Genomic DNA, 19,842 nt, shown 5'->3' with positions numbered 1-19,842 from the left:
GAACATTGGGAGGGCATTTAACAACGAGGAGATGGGTCGACAGTTACCGCCCTAAGCCGCACGGGGAGACAAGTTTCCCTTCTGAACACTATGCATGGGGTGGGCAGACTGAGGTGGATTACAGGAAACATGGGACTGGCTTGGTACTATACTGCGACACACACAACATTTCAGGGAGAGCAATGTGCCATAACGATAGACGCAAAAGAAATTGTGAGAAGGGATTTACAGTTTTCGAAATCAATTGTTGTTGATGAGGTAGCTAGTCTCTTCAAGTTCGTTCCAGTCACCGATTGCCGCGAGACCGTTATGGCCATTGGTTATTAAAAGACGCCAAAAGATCGCCTTGTCACATCGAGTATTGCAGGCACTCAGTATTTAAGCAAGAGCCGTTGAAGCCCGGCCTCTCACGGAGACTTCCCTTCGATACCGCTCATCGTCCGCGACTACAATTGCAGCTACTCCGTATACAAGGCCTTTCACTAACTGCAACCCGGTAGTTCTCAGCTGAGCTTCTCGTAATGACGATGAACACCAAACAAATTGGAACTCAGATTTTCAACTGATGTGGTGCTTATAATCATCGCGTGCCGGGTCGGAATCAGTATGTGTATATGACGACCCTCAAGGCCGTGGGCTCTAGTACAATGAGGTCGAAGTGCGTGGAGGAAAGTGTGGAATCCCTGAATAGACCTCAGTTTCACGATATTGTGGAAAAATGGATTAGCGGATACCTATCACGGATATGTCTCACCTATTTTCACAACAGGTCGGACTAACCCTCCATCCGTCTGTACGTCCGTCTGTCCCTCCGTCCGTCTGTCGAAAGCACGCTTACTTTCGAGGGAATAAATCTAGTGTAGGTCGGTTGGGTTTGTTAATGGGCCACATCGGGCCATGTCCGTCCGTCTGTCTGTCTGTCCGTCTGTCCGTCCGTCTGTCCGTCCGTCTGTCCGTCCGTCTGTCCGTCTGTCCGTCTGTCCGTCCGTCTGTCCGTCCGTCTGTCCGTCCGTCTGTCGAAAGCATGTCGACAAATGCTATCCATGGTGGAGGGTATATAAAATTCGGCCCGGCCGAACTTAGCACGCTCTTATTTGTTCTATATGACTTCAATTCATCAAACTTACTATTGATAACATAAATCAATAATTACTTCAATATTGTTTTTTTTATGCCTTAAAATGTAAGACAAAATATAATAAAACATAATTATTTTATTTTTGGTTCCAATTCACTGACCACCTGCTGTGTAGAAAACTATGTGCAGGTTTTTATTAATAATAATTTCATATATATGCATTTTACTGCTACCAAAGTAGTTCTTACTGCCATTTATGAATGAAAATCGACGTACTTCTGTATAAACAAAGTGGGTGTAGGGACTCTCTGCTCGTGTGGGGAGTGACTGCTTTTGCCCATTTTGCTCTGAAGTTGCTCGGCAATCTTCTATTATCTCATTGAAATGTTACGCGTAGCTGTGATATTGAAACATTTTTCTTAAGAACTCTTTAGTCCACCATTGACTTTCGTCTTGAACGCAGTGCAAGTTGGAATTGTTTTAAATTTCAAAAGTACTTATATGCAATTGGGATATAAATAAAATAAAGTTGTGCTAAAATTTAAAAAATATCTAAATCTTGAATGAATTAATTTAATATTGGGGGTTGATTTTTAAATAATCAATTGTTTTATGTGAAAAATCTGAAGAATCATCTGACAGCTAAAAATATTTTGTTTGAAAATGGTTGCCATTGGAGATCCCGAAAAGAAGGTAAGAACAAAATGAACACATATATAGAAATATAGTAGATATAATGGCTTGTAATCCTTTTATGGTTTAATTTTTTCAAAAATTTAAATTAATAAATTAAAACTATATTTAATAAAACAAGTTAATACAATACCCTTAAAACAAGCAAATTTACATGTTTTGCGCTAAATTTATTCGGTCTTGAATTAATTCATACAATCGGATATTGTGCGGCTGCAGACCATAGGGTAATCTGTTTCTATTACAAATAGAACACAAAACAAGTAAAAAGGTGTTACGTTCGGTCGGGACGAACCTACATATATACCACCTCGGGTATATATTGGGTTACCCAAAAAGTAATGGCAGATTTTTCATATAGTCGACGTTGACAAATTTTTTTCACAGCTTGTGACTCTGTAATTGCATTCTTTCTTCTGTCAGTTATCAGCTGTTACTTTTAGCTTGCTTTAGAAAAAAAGTGTAAAAAAAGTATATTTGATTAAACTTCATTCTAAGTTTTATTAAAAATGCATTTACTTTCTTTTAAAAAATCCGCAATTACTTTTTGGGCAACCCAATATCTAAACTACCTTTCGTCATAATCTGGTGAAAAATGTATTATTTATGCCCCCATAGCAGCATTATCGAAATATGGTCCGATTTGGACCAAATTCGACATGGATATTTTGTAGAACCAAATATTGATCTTTTTTTGATCCAAATATAGACCGATCTGAACCATATACGATACGGATGTCGAAAAGCCTAACATAAGTCACTGTGTCAAATTTCAGCGAAATCGGTTTAGAAATGTGCCTTTTAAATCGAGAGAACGGTTTATATGGCAGCTATATCCAAATCTGAACCGATCTGGGCCAAATTGAAGAGAGCTGACGAAGGGCCTAACACAACTCACAGTCCCAAATTTTAGCAAAATCGGATAATAAATGTGGCTTTTATGGGCCTAAGAACCTAAATCGGCTGATCGGTCTATATGAGGGCTATATAGTCCGATATAGCCCATCTTCAAACTTAACCTGCTTCTGGACTAAAAAAGAATCTGTGCAAAGTTTTAGCTCAATATTTCTTTTTTTAAAGACTGTAGCGTGATTTCAACAGACAGACGGACGGACATGACTAAATCGTCTTAGATTTTTACGCTGATCAAGAATATATATACTTTATACGGTCGGAAATGGATATTTCGATGTGTTGCAAATGGAATGACAAAATGAATATACACCCATCCTTCTGTGGTGGGAATAAAAACCCTTGTTTTTTTTAAGTTTTTGCTTCGTAATAGCATTTGACTGGTTTCCTAGATCGTGATTTCGTTTGGAACCATCCAAACTCGTCGGTAGCACGGTCAAGACGATAGTTAACCGTTGTTAAAGACGCAAAATGTCCTTGCAATTAAATTTAAAGATTGCATCTTAATTTTCAAGTTTTTGTTATTTGGCTCATTTTTATACCCTCCACCATAGGATGGGGTATACTAATTTCGTCATTCTGTTTTTAACTCCTTGAAATATGCGTCTGAGACCCCATAAGATATATATATTCTTGATCGTTATTACATTTTAAGTCGATCTAGCCATGTCCGTCCGTTTGTCTGTCGAAAGCATGCTATTTTTCGAAGGAGTAAAGCTAGCCACATTAAAATATGGTAGCTATATCTGGTTATAGACTGATTTGGTACAGTTGATGAAAGTCATAAAAGAACACGATATACAAAATTTCTGCCAAATCGGATAAAAATCGGGGCTTGTAAAGATTCAAGAAATCAAATCGGGGGATTGGTTTTTATGCGAACTATATACAAGAAGTAAAATCGGGAGATCGGTTTATATGGAAGCTACATCAGGTTATGAACCGATTTAAACCGTACTTGGCACAGTTGTTGAAAGTAATAACAGAACACTATGTGCAAGAGTTTAGCCTAATCGGACAAAAAGTGCGGCTTCCAGGGGCTCAAGAAGTCAAATCGGGAGATCGGTTTATATGGGAGCTACATCAGGTTCTTGGCTAAATAGGATGAAAATTGAGGCTTTCAAGGGCTCAGGAAGTCAAATTGGGAGATCGTTTTATGTGGGAGCTATATCAGGTTATCGACCGATTTAAACTGTACTTGGTACATTTATTGGAAGTCATCACAGAACTCTATGTGCAAAATTTCAGCCAAATTGGACAAATATTGCCGCATCCAGGGGCTCAAGAAATCAAATCGGAAGATCGGTTTATATGGGAGCTAAATCTAAATCTGAACCGATATGACCCATTTGCAATCTATCTGTGCAAAGTTTCAAGCGATTAGCTTTACGCGTTCTACCGCTAATGTGATTTCGACAGACGGACGGACGAACATAAGGACATGGCCAGATCGACTCAGAATGTCGAGACGATCAAGAATATATATACTTTATGGGGCCGCAGATCGATATTTTGAGCTGTTACAAACGGAACGACTAAATTAGTATACCCCATCCTATGGAGGTGGTTATTAAAACCAAACACATTGTGCAAAATATCAGCCAAATCGGAAGAAAATGCGCTCTCTAGAGGCTCAAGAAGCCAAGATCAGAGTTCGGCTTATATATTGGGTTGCCCAAAAAGTAATTGCGGATTTTTCATATAGTCGGCGTTGACAAATTTTTTCACAGTTTGTGACTCTGTAATTGCATTCTTTCTTCTGTTAGTTATCAGCTGTTGCTTTTAGCTAGCTTTAGAAAAAAAGTGTAAAAAAAAGTATATTTGATTAAAGTTCATTCTAAGTATTATTAAAAATGCATTAACTTTCTTTTAAAAAATCGGCAAAAAATCTGTCCGTCCGTCTGTCCGTTCATCTGTCTGTCCGTCCGTCTGTCCGTCCGTCTGTCCGTCCGTCTGTCCGTCCGTCCGTCTGTCCGTTCGTCTGTCTGTCCGTCTGTCCGTCCGTCTGTCTTCCGTCTAGTTTTCTGTCTGTCCGTCCGTCTGTCGAAAGCACATTAACTTTCTAAGGAGTAAAATTAGGCGCTTGAAATTTTGCACAAATACATTGTATAAGTGAAGGTCGGTTGGGATTGTAAGTGAACCAAATCGGTGCATGTTTTGATATAGATGCCATATAAACCGATTTTGGGTCTTGACTTCTTGAGCCTCTAGAGGACGCAATTCTCGTCCGATTTCACTGAGCTTTTGCACGTGGTGTTTTGGTATCACTTCCAACAAGCATGCTAAGTATGGTTAAAATCGGATAATAACCTGATATAGCGGATAAAAATTGCAGCGTGTAATGGCTCAAGAAGTCAAATCGGGAGATCGGTTTATAAGGGAGCTCTAACTAAATCTTAACCGATATGGCCCATTTGCAATCTCCAACGATCTACATCAATATTAAGTATCTGTGCAAAATTTTAAGCGGCTAGCTTTACGCGTTCGTGATTTCGACAGACGGACGGACATGGCTAGATCGATACAGAACGACGAGACGATCAAGAATATATATACTTTATGGGGTCTTAGACGAACATTTCGAGATGTTACACACGGAATGACTAGCCTGGTATACCCCCATCCTATGGTGGTGGGTATTACAAAACAAATGGAGGTTATGCTTTTCAAATTAAAAACTTTTGGTTTTTTCGTACACTCTAGTGTATCAACATTTCGATTTGTTGTCGTCCCATGCCAGCTGGTGGAGGGTATCAAAACGCATATTAATATACCCTTCATTCATAGGCATATAAGCTTTATATATGATCATTGATATCCATGTTTTATTACAGTCACCTTCTGGTCAATATAAACTGATTTGAGTATGGTTAGATAATAAATTAAACTACGGTTTTTTCTCGTAGACATAAGATTTGTGCATATCATAAATCGATCTTAAAGTTGTTAGAAATGAAATACCTTTCAACAAATACAACATATGAAAGCCACTCTATCTGGAATCATAATTCTATTTTATCAACATGAAATCATAACGTAAAACTTACTGGGTTTTGATTTGGCGTTTAATTCAAAATCAAGGTATTTGGAGAAGATAAATTAACACGAAACAATGCACATTTGCAGTGACATCGTGCTGACTTTTTAACAAAATTTGGCATATCTTATCAGTGCCATGATTTTAAATGTGAAGTGCTGGGTGGGCACTCCAAGAGACAATAATGTTTAAACATACCCACTTAAACTAACATAAAATAATAAATTGGAAGTTATAAGAATGAATTGTTCTGCATTGAATATGCATATTGGTCCCAGTATCGTACGCAAAACCTGCGCCAGATAGTTTTATTTTTTTTTTTTGTTTATTTGTTGGCTTGTAATAGCCGTCATGTGAATTAATTACTAGTGTTCTTCTGAGTTGAGCTTAACGACCAAACGAGATGCAACACGCAAAGGAGAGATTGTTTTAAATGAGTTTTGAAGAAAAGAGATTGCCAGTTTTTTCAGACAAAGCCGGACACATATCTCACTACTTGTGGACGCGTCATGTTCATCATGCACTATCGTAATACATAAACTTCCGTCTCACCGGCCTACAGTTTCATAGCATGTCGTTCGTTGTACTTTTAGTTTACGAGGTTACTTTTTTTGAATTTAGAGCGCACAACAACCCGATTACAGGCTTAGGTATGTCCAAAGTGGCATGGGTTGAAGTAATATCTGCATCCTCTTTTCAACCTAATCTACATTAGCATTTAGCCTATATGAAGTCCTTACTGCGTACCACTGACCACTCAGTGGTACGCATATCTCCACTCATTGTTCCAAATTTCAGCGAAATCGGCTAAAAAGGCAAATATTATAGGTATAAGATCCCAAATGGGTATCAGTATACATTATATCCAAGTATGTTCTGATCTTGACTATATTTGGTTGGGATGTTGACGGGCCTAATAAAACTCACTATTCTGAATTACAGCGAAATTGGGTTACATACCTGATTTCGCTGCGCTTGTTATAGACTTAAGACCCTAAAAAGGCAAATTAGTCTACATAATATGGTCCGATATACACCATACTCGGGTCAAATACCAGGGCCTCTAGTGCAGCTCATCATTAATATTAAAATAATAATTTTTTTTTAAAATGTCAAAATTATTGATAAACAATTAAAAGCGTCCTAAGTTCGGCGGGCCGAATCTTATATACCCACCACCATTATTTTTTATAGGCAAACAAAGAATAATGGATAAGAATTGCTATGCTATTGCAGCTACATCAGGTCATAAACTGATTCCGGCCATATATGGTTTGGTTTGGATATAGGTGGCCGAGAAATAAAATCAGGAGATTGGCTTATATGGGAGCTATATCAGGTTATGGACCGATTTAAACCGTACTTGGCACGGTTATTGGCATCGTAACAGAACACTACATGCAAAATTTCAGCCAAATCGGACAAAAATTACGGACGGCAGGGGCTAAATATGTCAAGTAAGGAGATCGGCTTATATGGGAGCTAAGTCAGGTTATCGACCGATTTCAACCGAACGTGGCACAGTTGTTGAAAATCGTTACAGTACACTATTTTCAAAATTTCAGCCAAATCGGATGAAAATTGCGGCGTCCAGGGGCTCAAGATGTCAAATCGGGAGATCGGGTTACATGGGAGCTATATCAAGTCATAGACCGATTTGGACCGTACTAGGCATAGTTGTTGGAAGAACACTACATGCAAAATTTCAGCCAAACTGCACAAAAATTGCGGTTTGTAAGGGCTCAAGAAGTCAAATCGGGAGATCGGTTTATATGGGAGCTATATCAGGTTATAGACTGATTTGAAGTGCACTTGACACAGTCATTGGAAGTCATAACAGAACAACGCATGCAAAATTTCAGCCACATTGGACAAAAATTGAGGCTCCCAGGGGCTCAATACGTCAAATCGAGAGATCGGGTTACATGGAAGCAATATCTAAATCTGAACCGATATGGCCGATTTGCAATCCCCAATGACCTACATTAATATTAAGTATCTGTGCTAGGCTTCAAGCGGCTAGCTTTATGCGTTCGACCGTTATCGTGATTTCGAAAGACGGATGGACCGGCGGACATGGCTAGGTCGACTCAGAACGTCGAGACGATTAAGAATATATATGGGGTCTTAGACAAATATTTCGAGGTGTTATCAACGGAATGGATAGATTGGTATACCTCCATCCTATGGTGGTGGGCATAAAAACTTTTTTTAAAGTTAGGGAATAAATGGTTTCCTAGAACGCGCTTTCCTCTGGCACCACAATCAAACTCTCCAGTAGGATCTGTCAAAGTGAACATAACATATTAGGGTTTTTTATACCCTCTACCATAGGATGGGGGCATACTAATTTCGTCATTCTGTTTGTAACACCTCGAAATATGCATCTGAGACCCCATAAACTATATATATTCTTGATCGTCATGTAATTTTAAGTCGATCTAGCCATGTCCGTCCGTCCGTCCATCCGTCTGTCCATCCGTCTGTCCATCCGTCTGTCCATCCGTCTGTCTGTCCATCCGTCTGTCCGTCCGTCTGTCTGTCGAAAGCGCGCTAACTTTCGAAGGAGTAAAGCCAGCCGCTTGAAATTTTGCATAAATACTTCTTATTGGTGTAAGTCGGTTGGGATTGTATATGGGCCAAATCGACCCATGTTTTGATATAGCTGCCATATAAACCGATCTTGGGTCTTGACTTCTGGAGCCTTTGGAGGTCGCAATTCTTATCCGATTTGGCTGTAATTTTGCACGTGTTATCACTTCCAACAACTGTGCTAAGTATGGCGCAAATCGGTTTATAACCTGATATAACTGCCATATAAACCGATCTTGGATCTTGACTTCTTAAACCACTAGAGAGAGCAATTCTTATCCGATTTGGCTGAAATTTAGCATGCGGTTGTTTGAGGTTGTTCAAACAACTGTGCCATAGCTGCCATATAAACCAATCTTGGATCTTGACTTCTTGAACCACTAGAGGGCGTAATTCTTATTCGATTTGAATGAAATTTGGCACGTGGTGTTTTGGTATCACTTCCAACAACTTCGATAAGTAGGGTTCAAACCAGTCTATGTTTTGATACAGCTGCCATATAAACCGATCATGCGTCTTGACTTCTTGAGCCTCTTGTGGGCGCAATTGCCGTCCGATATGACTGCAAATTTGCACGTAGTGTATTGGTATTACTTCCAACAACTATGTTAAGTATGATTCAAATCAGTTGATAATCTGGTATAGCTGTCATATAAACCGATCTGGAATCTTGACTTCTTAAGCCAATAGAGCGCGCAATTCTCATCCGATGTGGCTGAAATTTTGCATGAGGTGTTATAACTTCCAATAACTGTGATATGGCGCAAATCGGTACATAACCTTATATAGCTGCCATATAAACCGATCTGGGATCTTGACTTCTTGAGCCTCTATAGAGCGCAATTCTTATCCCATTTGGCAGAAATTTTGTACAACGGCTTCTCTTATGACCTTCAACATACGTGTCCAATATGGCCTGAATCGATCAACAGCTTGATACAGCTCCCATATAAACCTATCTCCCGATTTTGCTTCTTGAGCCCCTACAAGGTGTAATTCTTATCCGAATGAACTGAATTATTACACAATGATTTCTACAATGTTCGGCATTCAATTATGCTCCAATTCGGACTAAAACTTGATATAGCTCCAAAAACATAACAGTTCTTATTCAATAATCTTTGTTTGCCTAGAACTCGACAAATGCGATTCATGGTGGAGGGTATATAAGATTCGGCCCGGCCGAACTTAGCACGCTTTTACTTGTTGTTTTTCTATTTGCAATAGAAACAGAGAACTCTACCATCTGTAGCCGGACAATATCCGATTGTATGATTTATTTCAAGATTAAAATTGGATATTATTGGAAAATAATTAAATTTTTGCATTTTTTTTGTTTGTTTCTCTTTCGAGACGAGCTCAATGATCGGAGATGCAAATTGAAAAGGAAAGCCAAAGATAGCAACACATACCAACCACTATGGGAGGCGTTTCGTCTTTGGTTAGAAGACTTTTCAAACATATTTGGTGTGATGGCTTCAAGGGCCGTGCGTTGGTATGTTGTGTTTGAATCGTATAAATAGCGAAAACGCATCTATGATACAATTACCACATTAACCACGCTCGACAACCCTGTCTACTTGCTGTACTTTTTCCAATGCATGTATTTATGTGTAATGACAGACATTCTTTCTGTGGCACATTACACTTCTTCTTCTTTCTTTTGTGCATCTGTTGGAAGTTGTATTGATGGTTCGGAACGCTGCCCAGGTTCGAATTCCGGCCGGGCTCTGCCGATTTTTTTTTATTTTTCAAGTTTTTTGTCTGTAAGGGCGAAGATCATTAAATTTTCCAATTTTTTCATTTGTTACTCTTTCGAGACGAGCTTAATGATCGGAGATGCAAATGGAAAAGGACACCAACCACTATGGGACGCGTTTCGTTTTTAGTGAGAAGACTTTTCAGCCATATTTCGTGTGATGGCTTTAAGGGCCGTGCGTTTGTATGTTGTATTTGAACCGTATAAATTGCGAAATTTTTAGCTGTATATGTTATATAATTTAGCATCTTTGAATAAAGTTCGTTGTACTTGGTTCAAATATATAAATTTAGGACAAAATTTTTTTTCTGGTGTTAATTTTTTTTTTGTTTAAAAAATTTTAAAAAAATGTTTAGTGATGAAAAATGAAAATTTTTGGTTATCATTTTTATAGCCACTAAGTTTTTACTGTCAAAAATTTTTTGTTTACTAGTTTGTAAACATTTAGCGCATAATGTGAATTGTGGGACCCATGAAAGCGTACCTACACACGAAAATAGTGAGCCTATCGTCATAACAGTTTTTATACCTACCACCATATGATGAGAGTTACATTCATTTTGTCATTGCTTTTATAACATATCGATATCTTCATTTTCAAACCTATAAAAATATATTATTAATTGCCGTAAATTCCACAGTCTGTCTGTCCGTCTAGTTTCCGTCAGCTGTAATAATGCTACAGCCCTCAAAAATTAAGATATTGATCCGAAATTCGGAACATATTCATATTTGGCCATATGCAGGTAAGTTGCATTATGCTCTCCTTACCGAATATGGTTCAGATGGAACCGTTTTTAGATATAGCTGCCGTATTTCCGCCTATCAAATTTTCAGCGGTGGTTATGCTCTTACGTATGCTGGCTACATATGTGAGGCATTCTGCCATTTTAAAACTTTTGTAAAGGGTGATTTTTTTGAGGTTAGGATTTTCATGCATTAGTATTTGACAGATCACGTGGGATTTCAGACATGGTGTCAAAGAGAAAGATGCTCAGTATGCTTTGACATTTCATCATGAATAGACTTACACTAGGCGGCTCGCCGTTCTGACTCAGCATAAAAACGTAGGCCCCTTATCATTGAGTTCAAACTTTAATCGGATTGCACTCATTGATTTGAGAGATATATCCCTTGTTCCTTAATGGAATGTTCATGGGAAATTTAGTATTAAGTATAGACCTAACTCCCGGCTTAGGGCCGTAAGGGCATAGGAAGCGTTTTTATTACCGGACATATCGAACCATGCAAATATCTTAGAGTTTCATTTTGCATTTTTCAGTGTATTTATTATTATATGTATTTTAATTGTTTCCTTGGTTTTTAATGTCTATACTGTGTATATGATAACTGATTACATATTAATAACCTGCTTTTGCTTTTTCATTTCATAATAGAATTTTATTGTTATACCACATTTAAATGGGGACCAGCATGTCATTAAGCATAGCTAAACATATTGTTTAATGAATATTCATTGATATTGAAATCTATATTCACTTAAGGCTGACGTCTGCGAACAAACACTTATGCAGACGCCTTTAGAATTCATTACTCATTCATATTAGAATTTACCCACCGGGCGTATGAGTATTAAAAAACCAAAAGACAATATTCATAATGAGTATACGTCACACTGGTTCGAGTTGATAAAATATGAGTACGTCAAGGTTACATTGAAGTTGGCATCAGGATGCACTATTAAGATGGGGTCATGCGAACAGCAGAGTACAGTATTTAAATTTTGCTATAACTATAAAGGTCAAATGCTTATCAACACACCTGTGATTTTTTCAAAAATCTTAAAACTATGTTTTATTTGATTCGATATTCCAACAAAACAGTGTTGTAATGATGAAAATACAAATATAAAACACAACACAACAAACACAAGAAGATAAATTGTAAAACTAAGTTTATTTTTAGAAATATATGCTTTATCGATGAAATACAAATAAAGTCAAATTATGAGAATTAAGCTATGGTAAGTAATAATGACAAAAAATCCAACAATTTTTGTGCCTCTTTCCAAAGCAAATTATTGGCAAAGTTGGTCTTAAATTGAAAAAGTAACTAAATGTCTTTTAAAACCTTCACCTCATGATAGTGTTTTAAAATCTTATCCATTGCCTGGGCGCCCCGGTAGCCGAGTTGGTAGCGTGCTTGGATTACCAGTGCAGGGGTAGCGGGTTCGATTCCCTTGGTCTGTCGCTTCTGTGGTATCACAATGGACCTAAAAGTGTCTAAGCGAATCTGTAAAGGACTGCCACTCTAAGCTAACCTAACCTATCCATGCCAACACCTTGAAGTCGTTCTTCATGAATTTTTAAGACGTTAAACTATAACAACCTTAGTCATGGTCGTTATGACGTCTAACTATAAAATTCTGACAAAAACGTATCCTTAAATGAGCATACAGTGTAGAGGAAGTGCTAGTAGTAACTGAAATTCAATATGGATAATTGCTATGCCGACAAGAATTTGATTGATGCTCATCAAAGCGTTAAGCATTGACCAAGGCGTGTTTGTTGCTATAAAAAACCAGCGGCAAACTTTTCTTCCTACTATGATATGAATGCAAATAAAACCAGCTTGTAGCTACCGTTTAAATTTTCATTACAAACCGTGCCACAAAGCGTTTCCTTATTTTAAATGAGTTCAGCGGCGTCGGTGATAATTGCCACAAATATGACGTTGATGGTAGTGCATAAATGAACTGAACGGTTGCATAGGGGAAAATTACATGTGGAAAATGTAAAAAAAATAAAATAAAGTAAAATAAAATAAAATAAAATAAAATAAAATAAAATAAAATAAAATAAAATAAAATAAAATAAAATAAAATAAAATAAAATAAAATAAAATAAAATAAAATAAAATAAAATAAAATAAAATAAAATAAAATAAAATAAAATAAAATAAAATAAAACAAAATTAAATAAAATGTAAAAAAATAAAATAAAGTAAAATAAAATAAAATAAAGTAAAATAAAATAAAATAAAATAAAATAAAATAAAATAAAAACAACTAAAAAGGCAATAAGTTCGGCCGGGCCGAACTTTGGATACCCACCACCTCGGGTATATATGTAAACCCCCTTTCGTCACAATCCGGTGAAAATTGGATATCTTATGCACCCAAATTCGACACTGACATTGAGTGGTCTAATAAATATAAGTCATTGTTGAATTTCGTATTTCAAAATTTCAACTAAATCGGGTAATTATTAAAGCTTTTATGAGCTTCAGAACCTTAATTGGCATATCGGTCTATATGACTGCTATATTTAAATGCAGTCCAAACTTTACCATATTTGGGTCAGATGGCGAGTGACCTAAAACTACTTTCTGTTTCACATTTGAGCGAAATTGCATAAAATAAGTAAAAGCGTGCTAAGTTCGGCCGGGCCGAATCTTATATACTCTCCACCATGGATCGCATTTGTCGAGTTCTTTTCCCGGCATCTCTTCTTAGGCAAAAAAGGATATAAGAAAGATTTGCTCTGTTATTAGAGCGATATCAAGATATGGTCCGGTTCGGACCAAAATTAAATTATATGTTGGAGACCTGTGTAAAATTTCAGCCAATTCGAATAAGAATTGCGCCCATTGGGGGCTCAAGAAGTAAAATAGAGAGAACGATTTATATGGGAGCTGTATCGGGCAATAGACCGATTCAGACCATAATAAACACGGATGTTGATGGTCATGAGAGGATCCGTCGCACAAAATTTCAGGCATATCGGATAATAATTGCGCACTCTAGAGGCTCAAGAATTCAAGACCCAAGATCGGTTTATATGACAGCTATATCAGGTTATGAATCGATTTGAACCTTACTTGGCACAGTTGTTGGATATCATAACAAAACACGTCTTGCAAAACTTCATTCCAATCGGATAAGAATTGCGCATTCTAAAGGCTCAAGAAGTCAAGACCCAAGATCGGTTTATATGGCAGCTATATCAAAACATGGACCGATATGGCCCATTTGCAATACCAACCGACCTACAATAATAAGAAGTATTTGTGCAAAATTTCAAGCGGCTAGTTTTACTCCTTCGGAAGTTAGCGTGCTTTCGACAGACAGACGGACGGACGGACGGATATATACTTTATGGGGTCTCAGACGAATATTTCGAGTAGTTACAAACAGAATGACGAAATTAGTATACCCCCCATCCTATGGTGGAGGGTATAAAAAAAGCTTTTGCGGGCTTCATACTCTTTGTCAAAAGATCGGTCTATATGGCAGCTATATTTAAATATAGTCCGATCTGAACCATATTAAGCTCGGATATCGGGATGCTTAAAACAACGCATTGTTTCGAATTTCAGCGAAATCGGTTAAAAAATAATGCTTTGTCGGCGTCAGACCCTTAATCGGGAGATCGATCTATATGGCAGCTATATCCAAATATAGTCCGATCTAAAACATGTTTAGGTCAGATGGCTTAAAATAACTCACCGTTTGAAATTTCAGCGAAATCTGATAATGAATAAAGCTTTTATGGGCTTCAGGCCCTCTATCGGCAGATCGGTCAATATGGCAGCTATATTTGAATATAGTCCGATCTGAATCATATTTTGGTCAGATGTCCGGAAGCCTTAAGCTACTCATTGTTTCAAATTTCAGCGAAATCGGATAAAAAATAAGGCATTTATGGGCATTAGACCTTATATCGGCAAATCGATCTATATAGCAGCTATATCCAAATATGGTCCGATTTGGCCCGTTCAAAAACTTAACCAGCGTTGACGTATCTGTGCCAAATTTCAGCTCAATATTAATTTTTGAAGGCTGTAGAGAGATTACAACTGACGGACGGACAGAAACACGGACATCGTTAAATCGTCTTAGAATTTTACGACGATCCGAAATACATATACTTTATAGGGTCGGAAATTGATTTTTCGATGTGTTGCAAACAGAATGACTAAGTGAATATACCCCCTATCTTACGGTGGTGGGTATAGTTATATGAAATAAACACTGTGTGCAAAATTTTAGCCAAATCGGACAAAAATTGCGGCTTCCAAGGGCTCAGGAAGTCAAATCGGGAGATAGGTTTATATGGGAGCTATATCAGGTCATACCCCGATTGGGACCGTACTAGGTACTGTTGTTCGAAGCTATTACAGAACACTACGTGCAAAATTTCAGTCAAATCGGACAACAATTGCAGTTTCCAATGGCTCTTGAAGTCCAATCGGTAGATCAGTTAAAATGGGAGCATTATCAGCTCATACTCCGATTTGGGCCGTACTAGGTATTGTTGTGGGAAGTCGTCACAGAGCACTACATGCAAAATTTCAGCCAAATCGGACAAAAATTGCGGTTTCCAGGAGTTCAAGAAATCAAACCGGCAGATCGGTTTATATGGGAGCTATGTCTAAATCTGAACCCATATAGCCAATTTAAAATCCCCAATGACCCACATCAATAAGAAATATCTGTGCAAAACTTCAAGCGGCTTGCTTTACACGTTCTACAGCTATCGTGATTTCGACAGACGGAAGAACGAACATAGGGACATGACTAAATCGGCTCAGAATGTCAAGACGATCAAGTATATGTATACTTTATGGGGTTGCAGATCCAAACTTCGATGTGTTATTAATCGAATGACTAGATTAGTATAACCCCCATACTATTTACATGGGGGGATGGGGCGGCCATTCAGTGACTTGGCCCTGAAAATATATATAAGGTTCGTATTCTACTCTTAAATAGCTCTATTGCAGCCCCATAATGGAATAGTCAGCAAATACGTCTTATATGGGTGGTGACCGTGGGGTGGCCCTATAGACACTTTTCCCCGAATATAGATATCAAATTCGTGCTTTACTACCAAAGAGCTTTCATTTGAGCCCCATATTGCTATGGTCGTAAATTTGTTCCTTTTGGGGGGTGTTTTTGGGAGGGGCGGCCACCCGAACACTTGGCCCCACATTTGGATACCAGATTCGTATTCTACACTCATGTACCTTTTATTTAAGCCCAATATTGCCATGGCTAGTAAATAAGTCCTATTTGGGGGTGTTTTGAGGAAGGGGTAGACCCCCCGAGAAACTTGGTCCCACATTTGGATATCAGATTCGTATTCTACTCGTAAATACCTTTCATTTGAGTCCCATATTGCCTTGGTCGGAAAACATGTCCGATGCAGGGGTGTTTTGGGGGTTGGGGTGGTCCCCCTCACACTTGTTCCGACAATTGGATATCAGATATGTTTTCTCTTTCCAAATATCTTTCGTTTGAGTCCCGTGTTGCCGTGATTTGTCTAAATACATATTTGGTAGGTTTTGGAAGTGGGGCGGCCACCTAGGTATTCCATCCAAAATTTGGATACCAAATTTTTATTTTTAGGGTACTATAAGAGAGCACACAAAATTTGGCTTTAATCGCACCACCCATCACCGAGATCTGGCGTTTCTGAAAATTAGGGTAAGGGGGAGGGTCCGTCCCCCTCCTTCTGATATCAAAAAACGGGATCATTATGCACCATCAGTGAAAATTTTATGAAAATCGGCTCAGGCGTTTTTGAGTCTATAAGGAACACACAAACAAACAAACCGACAGACAAACAAACAAACAACCAAACATACAGACATACAAACAAACACAAATTCATTTATATATATATATATATATATATATATAGATGGACCGATATGGCCCATTTACAATCCCAACCGGTCTACACTAATAAGAAGTATTTGTGCAAAATTTTAAGCGGCATGCTTTACTCCTTCGAAAGTTGTCGTATTTTCGACAGACAGACGTACGGACATGGCAAGATCGACTTAAAATGTCATGGCGCTTCAGAATATACATCCTTAATGGGGTCTTAGGCGAATATTTCGGGGAGTTACAAACAGAATGACGAAATTAGTATACCCCCATCCTATGGCGAAGGGTATAAAAAACGACAGACGTACTATTAGCACAGAAAAGATATGCGGACAGACGGACATGGCTAAGCCGAATCAGCAGAAATTTCTGAGTCAAACTATACATTTTATCATAGCTACAGAAGTGGTACAGGGTAAAGTTTGTGGTTTTGTAATAAATTATCCCTTGCATAAAGTGTGGTCAAAAACTTACTTGCCTCAAGTTATGCCCATGGCTTTGAATTGTTCGTTTATTTGTTTTCTTACCATTTTTTTGTTAAGTGTAGTTATGTGTCATAGATAAATTGCAATAAAAGTCTTCGTGGCAGCCATAGAATAAAAAAAAATAAACTTGGCATTTGTCTTGTAGACGTAAACGAAGCGTAGTCGCTGTTGCTGTAGTTTTACCTCAGCACTAGCTAATGCAACACCATCAACCAATTCGACACTAAAAGTGGGTGTGTTATGGCCATGTGACTTTAGAAGGTTTATTTATTTTCGCATTGAAGAAAATGCCATTGTTTTTCTTTAAGAATGGCCAGAGGAGGGGGAAGGACATTGGTTGGTCGGTTGAGGATGGTGTTTCTTACCGCAGTGGGGACAAAGATCATTTTGCGAATCAGCATTCCCAATCTTTTTTGTTCTTACCGGCAACCGTTTACTCTTCTATGATTATTTGCGTTTTCTAATACCTGCCTGAGATCGGTATTTGCTTCTTCGTTGTCTTTAAATGAGATATTTTGTAAACAAATAATTTAACATGTAAATACCATGCAGAAGTGCATGGGTTTGGATGGTTGTAGAATGGAAAAGTTTTGTTCACTAAAGTGATGACTAAGGGTAGGTTTAATGGTCTGTTTTTTAAATTTTTTGGTGAATTTCATGACCATTTTTAACACTCTCTTTTATATCCAACACAAAAGTACCCTGTAGAGCATACATATTCTTCATCGTAAGACTATGGCCGTGTAACTGTCCGTCCCTATTGGTCTTTATTTGGATATAGCTGTCATATAGACCGATCTTATTATTTTAGGTCTTCAGGTCAAGGTTCGATTTTATTGAAAAAAAAAAAAAACAATTAGGGATTTGATACTCTTCACCACATAGAGTCAATCGTTGTGCAAATTTTTGATCCATTAATAAATGGGTTAGCAAAGGCCTTAAAAGTGAAAATCAAGAGATGCATATATGGAAGCAATATCTAATACTGAACAAATTTCTATGAAATTCATCAGTCATCAGAAGATTTATACGAGAAACCCTCGTGCCAAATTTTGTGAAGAGTGGTTAACATATTACTAAATTATTGAGTATTATTCAAAATCGGGCGAAAATATATATGGGAGCTATATCTAAATCTGAACCGATTTCTTTGAAATTCAATAGTAATACCGGGAGTTACAAGCAAATCCTTTGTAGCAATTTTCGTGTGAATCGGCTAACAAATGACCAAATTATTGCAATACTAGTCCAAATCGGACGATCTTATATATGGGAGCTATAATATATCTGAATCTGATCTGATTTTCATGAAATTTACCAATAATGTAGAAACTTATAAGAGAACACCTCGTGCAAAATTTCGTAAGAAGCGGTTTACAAATGACGATATAATTGCAATTTCAGTCCAAATCAAACGAACATATTTATGGGAACTTTATCTAAATCTGAACCGATTTTTATAAAATTCACCAATAATGTCGAGACCTGTCGTAATAATGATTCCCTTATTATTGCAAAATTTCGTGAGAATCGGTTTAGAAATGACGATGTAATTGGAATTTTAGTCCAAATCGGACGAACGTATATATGGGAGCTATATCCAAATCTTAACCGATTTTTTTCTTAAGGCTTCATTGAAGACGATTGGATGAAACTTCCGACGAGTACTTTGTACACAAATTAACATGGACAGACAGACGGACGGACAGACAGACGAACAGATGGACAGACGGGCAGACAGACAGATGGACAGACAAACGGGCAGACAGACAGATAGACAGATGGACAGGCAGACAGACGGACAGACAGACGGACAGACAGACAGACACAGACAGACGGACAGACAGACGAATAGACAGACGGAAAGGCAGTCAGACAGACAGACGGACGGACAGACAGACGGACAGACAGACAGACAGACAGACGGACAGACAGACAGACAGACGGACAGATACACGGACAGACAGACGGACAGACAGACAGACGGACAGACAGACAGACGGACAGACAGACGGACAGACAGACGGACAGACAGACGGACAGACAGACGGACAGACAGACGGACAGACAGACGGACAGACAGACGGACAGACAGACGGACAGACAGACGGACAGACAGACGGACAGACAGACGGACAGACAGACGGACAGACAGACGGACAGACAGACGGACAGACAGACAGATGGACAGACAGACCGACGGACAGACAGATGGGCAGACAGACGGACAAACGGACAGACAGACGGACAGACAGACGGACAGACAGACGGACAGACAGACGGACAGACAGACGGACAGACAGACGGACAGACAGACGGACAGACAGACGGACAGACAGACGGACAGACAGACGGACAGACAGACGGACAGACAGACGGACAGACAGACAGACGGACAGACAGACGAACAGACGAACAGACAGACGGACAGACAGACGGACAGACAGGCGGACAGACAGACAGAAGGACAGGCAGACAGACGGACAGAAGGACAGGCAGACAGACGGACATAGCTAAATATAATCAGAGTTGTGGCGTAGCAAAGTAGTGGAGTAGGGAATCTTATATGCCCTCCACCATGGACGACATTTGTCAAGTTCTTTGAATGACTTTTTCAATATATATATGAGTTACATTGATTTATTTTCCGAT

General features: G+C 38.4%; 1 protein-coding gene across 1 annotated transcript in view; it reads left to right on the top strand.

The window, feature by feature from the left end:
• Window positions 1-1,677: 1,677 nt before the first annotated feature.
• LOC106080672 (facilitated trehalose transporter Tret1-2 homolog) overlaps window positions 1,678-19,842 on the top strand; it is a 50,229-nt gene continuing 32,064 nt past the window's right edge. The window contains exon 1 of the mRNA XM_013242128.2: window positions 1,678-1,771. Coding sequence (XP_013097582.2) covers window positions 1,742-1,771 — 30 coding nt within the window. The 5' untranslated portion in view covers window positions 1,678-1,741. The remainder of the gene's footprint in view (window positions 1,772-19,842) is intronic.

Source organism: Stomoxys calcitrans, chromosome 2, assembly GCF_963082655.1.
Source record: "Stomoxys calcitrans chromosome 2, idStoCalc2.1, whole genome shotgun sequence".
In the NCBI taxonomy this organism is placed as follows: domain Eukaryota; kingdom Metazoa; phylum Arthropoda; class Insecta; order Diptera; family Muscidae; genus Stomoxys; species Stomoxys calcitrans.
Note: the sequence above shows the minus strand (reverse complement) of the source record. Positions and strands in the feature narration are given on the sequence as shown.